Below are 13,790 nucleotides of genomic sequence, written 5' to 3'. Positions count from 1 at the left end.
TTCCCAGAGTGTGCAGTGAAACTGCCAAGCTCTTCAGTGCCTTAACTTGTGCTGCCAGTCAGAGCCAAGCATAAGGTCAGCCCAGAGTCAAATGTCGAGCAGACTTGTGCTGTGCTTAGTCACTCAGTGGTGTCTGACTCTTTGCAACCCCATGGACTATAGCCCGCCAGACTCCTTGTTCATGGGGAAACCCCAGAATACTGGAATGGGTTGCCAGGCCCTCCTCCGGGGGATCTTCCCAACTCAGGGATTGAACCCAGGTCTCCCACGTTGCAGGCAGATTCTTTACTGTCTGAACCACTAGAGACACACTGAGCATACTTAGGCACCTCTTATCCATGAGGCTAATTGTAAATGCTCTGTGGCCATTTTTAGTCTCTCAAAATGGGTTAAACAAAATCCCATATGTAAAGTGCCTCCTCTATATGTGGCCCAAAGCAAATTATTTCAAAACATTAATTATTGTTGTTTTCATTATTGTTAGCCTTTTTTTCCTGAATAAAAAATACTTTTTCTGGATAAGGGGGTAGGTGAGTTAACATTCAGAGGAACTGAAGTTGATCAAAAAATATAGACCTAAGAAAATCGAACAGTCCATATAGAATTCTTTGAACTAGTATTAAATGCCTAAAAATACATGTTGCATAAAAATTTGAGGTGTTTCATAAAAAAGATTTGGTTGAAACATCATTAATTTGACTGACAGTAAGGAGACAACAAAAGAAATATTTAAATGGTATAAAATTTAAAGGTGTCTTACAACCTTCTGAAGACTTAGTGTTACCTTTCTCTCTTTGTAGTTTATCTGATTTTTCATCTTTCTTTTGGTATTCCCTTATTTTGATCTTTTAGGAATCAGAGACTCAAATCAAGGCACAATGTCCTTCAATAGAGACATGGATCCGAGTAAAGATGGTGAGGAAGATGAATCTCTGACATGCTCGGTATGTACTTAAGAGTACCGGACACTTGACATTCAAGAATTGTTCAAATCCCAACTCCTGTTTGCCCAGCGATGGGCCATTGAGAACACAAAAATCTCACTCCAGTGACTTACCATTTATTGTCACAGCAAAATGAGGCCCTTGCCTGCAGGAGTGCTCAGGTGTCTTCATGGTGATGGCAATGCCTGTGAAAGAGCCCTGTGCCAACTTTAGCCTCCTTCCCATCTGCTGCTCTTGCAAGAGAGTTGACCAGGACTGAAGGGAAACTCGGCTGCCCAAAAGCAGGCTCTCACTTCAGCCTTGCTGGCCTTCCAATCAAAGGCCTCAGAGCCTGTTAGGAATAACAGAATTAGTAGGCAGGATACTCTAGGAACTTTATTTTATTTTTTCAATACAGGATTTTAGATAGAGAAGGGTACTCTGAGAGAAGTAAGACTTCTGTCTTCTGCCAACAACCATTGTCAAACACTCCACAAACCCATGTGCTTTGGTAAAATATTTCAGTGAATAAGGACAATTACAGCTTCCTTTGCATGGCATTCCTGAACATTCAAGCCCTTTGGACACCAGGGTGAGATTTTGATATTTAGATTAGCTCGGCTCCCTTTCTTCCTTCAAAGAAATATTTTGTTCTTGAGTTAGTCGTGTCTGACTCTTTTGCAAACCCATGGAATGTAGCCCACCAAGCTCCTCTGTCTACAGGATTTCTCAGGCAAGAAAACTGGAGTGGGTTGCCATTTCCCCCTCCAGAGGATCTTCCCAACCCAGGGATCAAATCCCGTCTTCTTCATTACAGGCGGATTCTTTACCATAGAGCCAGCAGGAAAGCGAGAAAGAAATACAGCCTTACTCAAAACAGAGGTCACCAACCCTCACAGCAGTCTCTCTCCTTAATCACTCATAGAATTTTAAAGTTGGAAAGATCTTAAAGACATTAGAATCCAAGTCTAATGGGCTCATTTTAGTTCACAGGATTTAACAATATGTCAAAATGTTGCAGGAAGGGGGACCCCTTCCAGGGCCCGAAACAGGGCTCTTGTCTAACACTTGGAAATGAATTGTCCGAGGAGACACACGTGCTGACAAAGCAAGAGATTTTATTGGGAAGGGGCACCCGGGTGGAGAGCAGTAGGGTAAGGGAACCCGGGAGAACTGCTCTGCCGCGTGGCTCGCAGTCTCGGGTTTTGTGGTGATAGGATTAGTTTCTGGGTTCTCTTTGGCCAATCATTCTAATTCAGAGTCTTTCCTGGTGGCGCACACATCACCCAGCCAAGATGCATGCTAGCAAGAGGGATTCTGGGAAGTGGACGGGACACGCGGTGTCTCCTTTTGACGTTTCCCGAACTCTTCTAGTTGGTGGTGGCTTATTAGTTCCGTATTCCTTACCAGGATCTCCTGTCATAAAACAACTCATGCGAATGGTTACTAAAGGGCCTGGCCAGGGTGGGCGGTTTCAGTCATTGTGCTTCCCCTAACAAAAACAATACCCTTTTGGGACTCAATCTACGATTCGACCTTCTGTCAACCTTCTGAAATCGACAAATTCAACCCACGATTGATTTTGTTTAGTTAGTTAGGCAAAGTTATCTTTCAAAGCTAGATGTTTCTGTTTGTAGGATTGTTGTCCTATTTGTTCTAGGATTTTTGAGCCTACCAGACAATGACATTTTGATCAATCTCCTGATTCCCCACTTTATTTTTCCTACAGCTGCCAGAATTATATGCGTTTGCTGAGAATTTTAATAAGGAGAACAAGAAATTGAATCTCCTGAAAATGCACTGTATTTCACCTGGTGAAGCACAGAGAATGCTCAGTCAAAAGCATTTCCTGAATGGAACCGGGGGGACTGATGGGAGAACAGATGATTCCTTACCTGTTTTCACATGCAAGGTGGTGAGAAGAGAAGAGCGGCCAGAGTCCATGACTGAGCTCCTGCACCGCAGCTTGCTTACCAGGTCCCTCTCCCCGGTGGAGAGACTCTCCAAATCCCAGCAGAGAATTTCTGAGTATGGGATCCCCCCTCCCATGCACACTTTTCCTTACGAGATTCTCATCGATCACTCCAAATCCGTGTCAATGGTCACCATACGGAAGAAGATTCAGAGCACCAGAATTCTGTGCAGGCTGGGCATTCCCTGTGTCTCACCAGAGAAGTTTATCTTTGAAGATAAAGCCCCTAAATACTTCCTCATTGATCCAGGTAATCTAAACAGATGAGGCCATGTGGAAGGAAATGAGTGGACTCTGACTGCAAGTTGTACCTTGGTTCCTAGCGTCCTTTATGCAAGGGAGTCGTGCAGTTCTGAGGTTCAGAGCTGATGCACTCGCTGCCCATAGTGATGGGGGAAATAGAGAACAGGGAATCAAACTTTGAGGGCCATGTCTCAGATTCACCCCTGAAAGGGTGTGCTACTGAGGCACAGCATTTAAACATTTATAAAGTGAGCCAGTTAAACTTGGGCTCACTATCATTTCCAGGTTGATGAATAAGTCAAGTATTTATGAAGCAATTGTTTTCGTTTCTTAAGTATCTTACCTCAACTGCAACTGGAGGTTTCTAAAAATATTTTTCACAAATGTTTATCTTTGAGTTATTATTGCATCAAGGCTATCAAAGGACACAAACAACAGAAAGAAACTTCCTATCTGATTTTTTTTTTCTTTCTTCCTTTTTCTTTTTCTTCCTTCCTTCCTTTCCTCCTTTTTTTTAATGGAGAGTGTGAGGGAGCTCTGAGTGAATGAACTCTAAGCAAGCCATATCTGAGTTTTGAATAGGGATACACCCATATAAAGCCAAAGGCCATACAGAGAAAGTTTAAAATGTTATAAATCATACAATTGTTAGTTTTAGCAAGGATAGGGTGTCTTCTTAAGATTTCCATTTTCATTATGTAAGCAAGGAAAATCATATCTTGTTATTCTCTGTAGCTATAAAAAATATGTTAAATCAATGATAAAATATTTGAGACCTTCTGAGGTAAGTTCTTGACTCAAAACCAGCAAATATTTTAGCACCTCCATTGTTACATTAAAAGTAGTATCTGAAGGAACGCATTGAAAGAAATGTATTGATTACTCTGATCATGTTTGGTCCAAGATGCTGGAAGAATCTTCACTGTAATTCCTTGCATTGAAGTCTTGACAGAGCCTAATTCAGGTCTCAAATTCCTTTGCAGAGTCACACCTAGTATGCTATGGAGCCCAGGCAGAGTGGAAACTAGGAAACTGTAGGAATGGCCTAGATAGTCCACAAAAGTACATAGGTGAAGTATGCCCAGAGACTAAAAAGCATAGAAAGTATTGAGAATCAATAAGAAGAATTTGCAAAATGCCTACTAAAGAAGTCCTGAAGGCTTTGAATGTTTGATAGGTCTGAAACATTTACAGCTTTGCCACCCATAGGGGCCTAATTGTCCTTTCCTCTGAGTTCTCTCATGTGCCCTTTCAGACTCTATGTTAAAATCTCTCTTCTGCCTCCATGAATTCATTTCCTGAGATCTTGGAGGCAGAATCTCTGAGACATGGCCTGTCTATCCAAGGAGTAGGCATGAAGCCAAATTTGCATCCTTATGAGGAACATCCAGTAATTAGTTAGGTTTAATTGTAACAATTCATCTTTTACTGTTCTATATTGCTTGTTATTGCTATTATTGTATCAGTCAGCCAGTCCCTAAATCTTTCTCAGTCCAGGAGAACTTGAGGACTCCTGATATACCAAAGAATATTATAGAACACATCCTTACTAGCTCCAAGAACCAGGGGAGGAAAAGGGTGTGGGTGCTGACATTTTCTTCTTCTCTTATCACATGAGCTTCTCTTGCTCTGGATAAATCCTACAGGACTATGTAGATTAGACATGTGTTTTATGAAAAATAACAGAAAAAATCGAATGAGTTTTTTGTTTTTGTTTTTGTTTTAATTTTTCCATCTGGAGGCAGACAAGAGCAAGAGCAAAGCTTTTTGGTGTTGTCAAGAACCCATGCTCCCCATCTTTTTGTGTGTGGTTTTTGTCTTCATGGCTAAAATTGTATGTACCTCCAGGTGCTATGGATACATTTCAGGGAGGAAGGGGGCTAAAAGAAAGAGCCACATTGGCTACTTCTGTCCTCTTTTAATAGGAAAGCAATGCTTCCTCAGAACACCCCTTCTCAGGTGACCTCTCCACACATATTCTTGGCCAGAATTGTGTCCAATAGCCACCCATTACTGCAAGGAATGCTGGTCAATAGAGATCCTAGCTTCCAACTTTCTGAGGAGAGGAAGGCTGAAAAGGATTATACTCAGTATAGAGTGAACCAACCCGTAGTGTCCATCACAGATCACAACATAAAGCTCTTCACTAATCAATATCATGCATTCTATTACCTCACCTCTTGGGACTCCCTTGGACTGCAAGGAGATCCAAACAGTCCATCCTAAAGGAGATCAGTCCTGGGTGTTCATTGGAAGGAATGATGTTGAAGCTGAAACTCCAATATTTTGGCCACCTGATGCAAAGAGCTGACTTATTTGAAAAGACCCCGATGCTAAGAAAGATTGAGGGCTGGAGGAGAAGGGGATGACAGAGGATGAGATGGTTGGATGGCATCACCGACTCAATGGACATGAGTTTGGGTAAACTCTGGGAGTTGGTGATGGACAGGGAGGCCTGGCATGCTGCGGTTCATGAAGTCGCAAAGAGTCAGACACGACTGAGCAAATGAACTGAACTGAATGACCTCACCAAATATCCCTGCCCTTCCTGCTATTCCAGGCCTGCTGAGATCTTGTCAAATTCCCTCAACCTTGGCAACTGGGCCCTAGGACAGGCCGTTGAACACTGTGGCCAGATCTGAATCAAAGAACAGTCCCTGACCCCTGTCTGCTACTTTAGGCATGTGTAGAATATTTATACAGACTTCCTATCTCGCAGACCAGGGGAAACTCAAACCCTTCCCGGGGTGGGGGCCTGAATGGGGCAGGGGCAGTATCTCGGCCATAGGTGACCTGCTCAAATATCACGACACAGGGAAGATGCTAGAGACACCAACGAGAAACAGACCAGCCCACCTGCTTGTTTGCTTGACCCATTTTCTCCTGTTCTCCTGATATTCTTTACACTCCTATTTGCTCTTTGGCCTCAGGTTTTCCACCCAAGCCCCTGCCTAAGATCTTGCTTTTTATTGTTCTTTTTGTTTTTAGCCATGAACACATCCTTACTAGCCATGAAAAGAAGGGAAGGGAAAGGGCAATGGCTGCTGAGGAGGGGACTGCATAGTATATGTTGGCTTGAGTTTTTCATGGTTCATTACCTCCATGAAGAGGTTGAAACTACTAATGATGCCCTAAGCTGGCAGGTCCTGAAAATGAAGGGAAAACAACCAGATTCTAGCTAAACCACTGCCCTTTTATACTCAGGGCTTACACTAGTGTCTTGGGAGAAATGACACTAACAAATATACTGTGATCAGTCTTTCCACTCATCTTAACCACACATTAGGGTCCTTTTCTATGTCCTGTAGACCTCTGTGCTCTGTGGTCTCTCGATTCTCACCAGAGGAGACACCTCTACCTGTGACGGCCCTGCAAGGTCCGCTCCAGGCCTAGCCAGGCCCACCCTATGTCCCATGTGGAGGACGGCTTTAGATGAGATGAACAATATAGGTTCCCCCTTAGTTTACTAAACTTCAGAAACAGATTTCTTCAGAAAGTTCAGAAACACAAGGGAAAAGGGGACTTGAATTCATCAAAGGTTCATTCTGTTCATGAAGCATCTCTAAGTAACTAGAGGTTAAATAAGGCCATTGTGTGATTCTTTGAAAATATTATTCTTTTCAGCAAAACAATTCATGGATCTAAGGGATCTGGAATGGAAGTTTTACAAGGGGCTTGTGAAGTGGAAGCGATGCGTTTCGGATGAGTTTTCAGACATTAAGAATGACAGCGAGAAGAGATTTGTGGGGAGCCAGCAGTTGCCGCATCCTCTTTCCCCACCTCTAGTTCATAAGTCTCTGGTCATTTATCCTAAAGTTGATTACCCAAAAACGTTATCGCCTCCTTAGATGAAATATGTAGTTCATTAAAACATCTTAGATACAGATCTTCCTTTTGAGAGCAGTGAATTTATACATGAAAAGCAAAGAAGCAGTGGCCCCATGGAAAATAGGAACTGAGTCTATAAAATATGCATGTAAGGTTCAATATTAAACCATTATTATGGAGTAAAAGATCTAAATTGGTCTGCTAATATAATGCCTGGTTTGGACTGCTGAAACCCATCTGGACCAGGACTGAGGTAATTTAAATTGTATGAAAAGAAGAGTGCATATGAAGGTGATCAGATCAGATCAGATCAGTCGCTCAGTCGTGTCCGACTCTTTGCGACCCCATGAATCGCAGCACGCCAGGCCTCCCTGTCCATCACCAACTCCCGGAGTTCACTGAGACTCACGTCCATCAAGTCAGTGATGCCATCCAGCCATCTCATCCTCTGTCGTCCCCTTCTCCTCTTGCCCCCAATCCCTCCCAGCATCAGAGTCTTTTCCAATGAGTCAACTCTTCGCATGAGATGGCCAAAGTACTGGAGTTTCAGCTTTAGCATCATTCCTTCCAAAGAAATCCCAGAGCTGATCTCCTTCAGAATGTGAACTCCTAAGCAAAAATAGCTCTTAAAATATTTTAGGCATATGAAGAAGTCCATTATCATAAAAATAGTAAACTCAACAAATAATAATAGTAAATTCAACAAATGGAAGAATGGACAACTGAAGCTATAGAGATCATTCTGAGAACTTAAAAAATAACATGCTAACTGCCCGAAAACATGAGGAAGGACCTAGCATTTATGAAGCAAGAAGAAAATTTGAAAAAGAACAAATTGGAAATCTTGGGAAAAAATATTTTCTTTGAAAATAAAATAATAATAATGATAACCCTCCATAAATTATCTCAGTGGCATACTAGATAATTTGGAGAGGATTAATGAGTTGAAAGAAGACAGCACTAGAGAGAAGCTTCATAGCACAGTAAGATAAAGGAGATGACTATGAAAGAAGTTAAAAGTAATAGAGTGTAGAATTAGAAGTTCAGAAATATATCCAATGTAAGTTGCAGAAGAATATAGGGAGACTGGAAAAGAAATGATGCTTGAAAATAAATGACATAATTTTCCAGAAATGAAGACGCATGTGAAATCTTGAATTGAAAAATCTCACTGAGTGATTAGCAAGAAAATAAAAATAAATCTATACTAGAAACACTGTGGCAAAATTAGAGCGTTAAGCAAGAAAGAAAAATATTATCTGCAAAAGAGAGAAGATGGATAACATACAAAGAAATGACAAATCAATAGTGGAACTTTCATTAATAGAAGATGTCAGAAGGTGATGGGGTCGTATACTCAGAATCCTGAGGAAAAACAGTAAATCTGGGATTATCTAACCAGCTAAACTCTTTTTAAAAGGTAGGGATAAAAATAACTACATTTTAAAACATATGCGAGCTAAAATCACTTACTATCCACAATCTCTTACTGAAAAACTACTAGTAGAATATGTACTTTAGCAAGAACTCAGAAGGCGTATAAGAAATAATAGTGAGCAATTAAATTTTTAATAATATTTATATATGAGTATATGGATATTAAAATATACCTTTAGATTCTATTTCCTATTATATTACTTAGAAAATTTGCCTGTATGTAGGTGAAATTTGTCTGTATTGTTGTTAGGTCGCTAAGTCCAACTCTTGTTTTGTGACGCCATGGACTGTAAGACCACCAGGCTCTTCCATCCATGGGATTTCTCCAGGCAAGAATACTGGATTGGATTGCCATTTCCTTCTCCAGGGGATCTTCCTGACCCACGGGTTGAACCTGCACCTCCTGCATTGGCAGGCAGATTCTTTACCGCTGAGTCATCAGGGAAGCCAAAATTATTCTATAGTTTTCATTTTTACACTATTTAAAAAAAATTTGTTGGAGTTTAGTTGATTTACAATGTTGTGTTAGTTTCAGGTGTACAGCAAAGTGAATCAGTTTATACCTATACATATATTCACTCTTTTTTAAGATTCTTTTCTCATATAGACCATTACAGAGTACTGAGTAGAGTTCCCTGTGCTGAACAGTAGGTTGTTAACCTATTTTATATATAGCAGTGCATTTTTTGCACTATTTTTTAAAATCGTATTTCAGTTCAAAATAGAGGGGATCTTCATCAGGAGTACTGTCTAGTTTCTGGGCTACCCATAATATTTTGTTTTTTTCTTTGTGACTAAGTTCAGTGTGCAAAAATTCCTCAAGCTCTACACTTAAAACTATAAACTTTTCTTCATGCATATGACAGTTCTGTTGCGGAAAGGGGGACCCCTTCCAGGGCCCGAAACTGGGCTCTTGTCTAACACTCGGAAATGAATTGTCCGAGGAGACACACATGCTGACAAAGCAAGAGATTTTATTGGGGAAGGGCACCCGGGTGGAGATCAGCAGGGTAAGGGAACCCAGGAGAACTGCTCTGCCGCGTGGCTCCCAGTCTCGGGTTTTATGGTGATGGGATTAGTTTTTGGGTTGTCTTTAGCCAGTCATTCTGACTCAAAGTCCTTCCTGGTGGTGCATGCCTTGTTCAGCAAAGATGGATGCCAGAGAGAAGGATTGTGGGAGGTGGTTGGACATGTGGTGTCTCCTTTTGACCTTTCCCGAACTCTTCCGGTTGGTGAAGGCTTATTAGTTCCCTGTTCCTTACCAGAACCTCCTGTCGTAAAACAACTCATGCAAATAGTTACCATGGTGCCTGGCCAGGGTGGGCAGTTTCAGTCAGTGTGCTTCCCCTAACAGTTCCAAAGACATTTTTAAAGTTATGCTACCTTCACAATTTGAATTAGGGAATTTTCATCCTTTTTTTGAGGTCATGCTGCTGCTGCTACTGCTGCTAAGTCGCGTCAGTCGTGTCCGACTCTGTGCGACCCCATAGACGGCAGCCCACCAGGCTTCCCTGTCCCTGGGATTCTCCAGGCAAGAGTACTGGAGTGGGTTGCCATTCCCTCCTCCAATGCATGAAAGTGAAGTCGCTCAGTCGTGTCCAACTCGTAGCGACACCATGGACTGCAGCCTACCAGGCTCCTCTGTCCATGGGATTTTCCAGGCAAGAGTACTGGAGTTTGAGGTCATGCTGCTGCTAAGTCTCTTCAGTCATGTCCGACTCTGTGCGATCCCATAGACGGAAGCCCACCAGGCTCCCCCATCCCTGGGATTCTCTAGGCAAGAACACTGGAATGGGCCGCCATTTCCTTCTCCAATGCGTGAAAGGGAAAAGTGAAAGTGAAGTCACTCAGTAGTGTCCGACTCTTAGCGACCCCATGGACTGCAGCCTACCAGGCTCCACCATCCATGGGATTTTCCAGGCAAGAGTACTGGAGTTTGAGGTCATGCTGCTGCTAAGTCTCTTCAGTCATGTCCGACTCTGTGCGATCCCATAGACGGAAGCCCACCAGGCTCCCCCATCCCTGGGATTCTCTAGGCAAGAACACTGGAATGGGCCGCCATTTCCTTCTCCAATGCGTGAAAGGGAAAAGTGAAAGTGAAGTCACTCAGTAGTGTCCGACTCTTAGCGACCCCATGGACTGCAGCCTACCAGGCTCCGCCATCCATGGGATTTTCCAGGCAAGAGTACTGGAGTGGGGTGCCATTGCCTTCTCCACTGAGGTCATAGATACCTAAATAATAATAGAAAATTATTCTTTAAAATCTAACTAGAGCTCAGCTATAAAACTATCTAGTACTGACATCTTTTCTTCCCATTTTTATTATGAAAGTATTTAAAAATTCATAAAAATTAATAAAATTATATAATGAACTTGTATACACCCATTATTAGATTATAAGATTCAATATTCATCAAGATTTTATCACACCTGTCTCATTTATTCCTTTTGTTGTTGTGTTTACTGTGTCTACTGAACTATTTTGAAGCAAACCTTAGGCTTCATGTCTATCATCCTTACATGTTTTCGCTTGCAACTCAGAAAAAATGTAGACATTTTCTCTCACAGTCACAATGCCATTCAGTTCAGTTCAGTTCAGTCACTCGGTCGTGTCCAACTCTTTGCAACCCCATGAATCACAGCTCGCCAGGCCTCCCTGTCCATCACCAACTCCCGGAGTTCACTCAAACTCACGTCCATCGAGTCGGTGATGCCATCCAGCCATCTCATCCTCTGTCGTCCCCTTTTCTTCCTGCCCCCAGTCCCTCCCAGCATCAGAGTCTTTTCCAATGAGTCAACTCTTCACATGAAGTGGCCAAAGTACTGGAGTTTCAGCTTTAGCATCATTCCTTCCAAAGAAATCCCAGGACTGATCTCCTTTACAATGGACTGGTTGGATCTCCTTGCAGTCCAAGGGACTCTCAAGATCTGCTCCAAAACCACAGTTCAAAAGCATCAATTCTTCAGCGCTCAGCTTTCTTCACAGTCCAACTCTCACATCCATACATGACCACAGGAAAAACCATAGCCTTGACTAGACGGATCTTTGTTGGCAAAGTAATATCTCTGCTTTTCAATATGCTATCTAAGTTGGTCATAATTTTACTTTCAAGGAGTAAGCGTCTTTTAATTTCATGGCTGCAGTCACCATCTGCAGTGATTTTGGAGCCCAGAAAAATAATGTCTGACACTGTTTCCACTGTTTCCCCATCTAATTCCCCGGAAATGATGGGACCAGATGCCATGATCTTAGTTTTCTGAATGTTGAGCTTTAAACCAACTTTTCCCACTCTCCTCTTTCACTTTCATCAAGAGGCTTTTGAGCTCCTCTTCAGTTTCTGCCATAAGGGTGGTGTCAGCTGCATATCTGAGGTTATTGAGATTTCTCCTGGCAATCTTGATCCCAGCTTGTTCTTCTTCCAGCCCAGCATTTCTCATGATGTACTCTGCATATAAGTTAAATAAGCAGAGTGACAATATACAGCCTTGACATACTCCTTTTCCTAATTGGAACCAGTCTGTTGTTCCATGTCCAGTTCTAACTGTTGCTTCCTGACCTGCATACAGATTTCTCAAGAGGCAGATCAGGTGGTCTGGTATCCCCATCTCTTGAAAAATTTTCCACAGTTTACTGTGATCCACACAGTCAAAGGCTTTGGCATAGTCAATAAAGCAGAAATAGATGTCTTTCTGGAACTCTCTTGCTTTTTCGATGATCCAGTGGATGTTGGCAATTTGATCTCTGGTTCCTCTGCCTTTTTGAAAACCAGCTTGAACATCTGGAAGTTCACGGTTCACATACTGCTGAAGCCTAGCTTGGAGAATTTTGAGCGTTACTTTACTAGCATGTGAGATGAGTGCAATTGTGCGGTAGTTTGAGCATTCTTTGGCATTGCCTTTCTTTGGGATTACAATGAAAACTGACCTTTTCCAGTCCTGTGGCCACTGCTTAGTTTTCCAAATTTGCTGACATAGTGAGTGCAGCACTTTCACAGCATCATCCTTCAGGATTTGAAATAGCTCAACTGGAATTCTATCACCTCCACTGGCTTTGTTCGTAGTGATGATTCCTAAGGCCCACTTGACTTCACATTCCAGGATGTCTGGCTCTAGGTCAGTGATCACACCCTCGTGATTATCTGGGTCATAAAGATCTTTTTTGTACAGTTCTTCTGTGCATTCTTGCCACCTCTTCTTAATATCTTCTGCTTCTGTTAGACCCACACCATTTCTGTCCTTTATCGAGCCCATCTTTGAATGAAATGTTCCCTTGGTATCTATAATTTTCTTGAAGAGATCTCTAGTCTTTCCCATTCTGTTGTTTCCTCTATTTCTTTGCATTGATTGCTGAGGAAGTCTTTCTTATCTCTCCTTGCTATTCTTTGGAACTCTGCATTCAGATGCTTATATCTTTCCTTTTCTCCTTTGCTTTTCACTTCTCTTCTTTTCACAGCTATTTGTAAGGCCTCCCCAGACAGCCATTTTGCTTTTTGGCATTTCTTTTCCATGGGGATGGTCTTGATCCCTGTCTCCTGTACAATGTCACGAACCTCCGTCCATAGTTCCTCAGGCACTCTGTCTATCAGATCTAGACCCTTAAATCTACTTCTCACTTCCACTGTATAATCATAAGGGATTTGACTTAGGTCATACCTGAATGGTTTAGTGGTTTTCCCTACTTTCTTCAATTTAAGTCTGAATTTGGCAATAAGGAGTTCATGATCTGAGCCACAGTCAGCTCCCAGTCTTGTTTTTGCTGACTGTATAGAGCTTCTCCATCTTTGGCTGCAGAGAATATAATCAATCTGATTTCGGTGTTGACCATCTGGTGATGTCCATGTGTAGAGTCTTCTCTTGTGTTGTTGGAAGAGGGTGTTTTTATGACCAGTGCGTTCTCTTGGCAAAACTGTATTAGTCTTTGCCCTGCTTAATTCCGTACTCCAAGGCCAAATTTGCCTGTTACTCCAGGTGTTTCTTGACTTCCTACTTTTGCATTCCAGTCCCCTATAAGGAAAAAGACATCTTTTTTGGGTGTTAGTTCTAAAAGGTCTTGTAGGTCTTGATAGAACCGTTCAACTTCAGCTTCTTCAGCATTACTGGTTGGGGCATAGACTTGGATCATTGTGATATTGAATGGTTTGTCTTGGAAACGAACAGAGATTATTCTGTCGTTTTTGAGATTGCATCCAAGTACTGCATTTTGGACTCTTTTGTTGACCATGATGGCTACTCCATTTCTTCTAAGGGATTCCTGCCCACAGTAGTAAATATAATGGTCATCTGAGTTAAATTGACCCATTCCAGTCCATTTTAGTTCGCTGATTCCTAGAATGTCGATGTTCAGTCTTGCCATCTCCTGTTTGACCACTTCCAATTTGCCTTAATTC

General features: G+C 42.1%; 1 protein-coding gene across 1 annotated transcript; it reads left to right on the top strand.

Annotated features, from left to right (window-relative positions):
• Positions 1-856: 856 nt before the first annotated feature.
• On the top strand, positions 857-6,986 carry C3H9orf153 (chromosome 3 C9orf153 homolog). The gene is made up of 3 exons (XM_006066855.3): positions 857-944; positions 2,653-3,145; positions 6,763-6,986. Exons 1-3 carry the CDS (start codon positions 879-881, stop codon positions 6,984-6,986), a joined length of 783 nt encoding a protein of 260 aa, XP_006066917.1. The 5' UTR covers positions 857-878.
• Positions 6,987-13,790: the final 6,804 nt, after the last annotated feature.

The sequence above is a fragment of the Bubalus bubalis genome, chromosome 3 (genome assembly GCF_019923935.1).
Source record: "Bubalus bubalis isolate 160015118507 breed Murrah chromosome 3, NDDB_SH_1, whole genome shotgun sequence".
NCBI classification, from domain to species: domain Eukaryota; kingdom Metazoa; phylum Chordata; class Mammalia; order Artiodactyla; family Bovidae; genus Bubalus; species Bubalus bubalis.
Note: the sequence above shows the minus strand (reverse complement) of the source record. Positions and strands in the feature narration are given on the sequence as shown.

Bases quoted from the DNA above. Each gene is read 5' to 3' on its own strand.
- C3H9orf153 (XM_006066855.3), top strand. From the start codon at position 879: ATGTCCTTCAATAGAGACATGGATCCGAGTAAAGATGGTGAGGAAGAT. The intron at 945-2,652 runs GTATGTACTTAA...TTTTTCCTACAG, and splicing joins ATGAATCTCTGACATGCTCG to CTGCCAGAATTATATGCGTT. The intron at 3,146-6,762 runs GTAATCTAAACA...TATTCTTTTCAG, and splicing joins ATACTTCCTCATTGATCCAG to CAAAACAATTCATGGATCTA.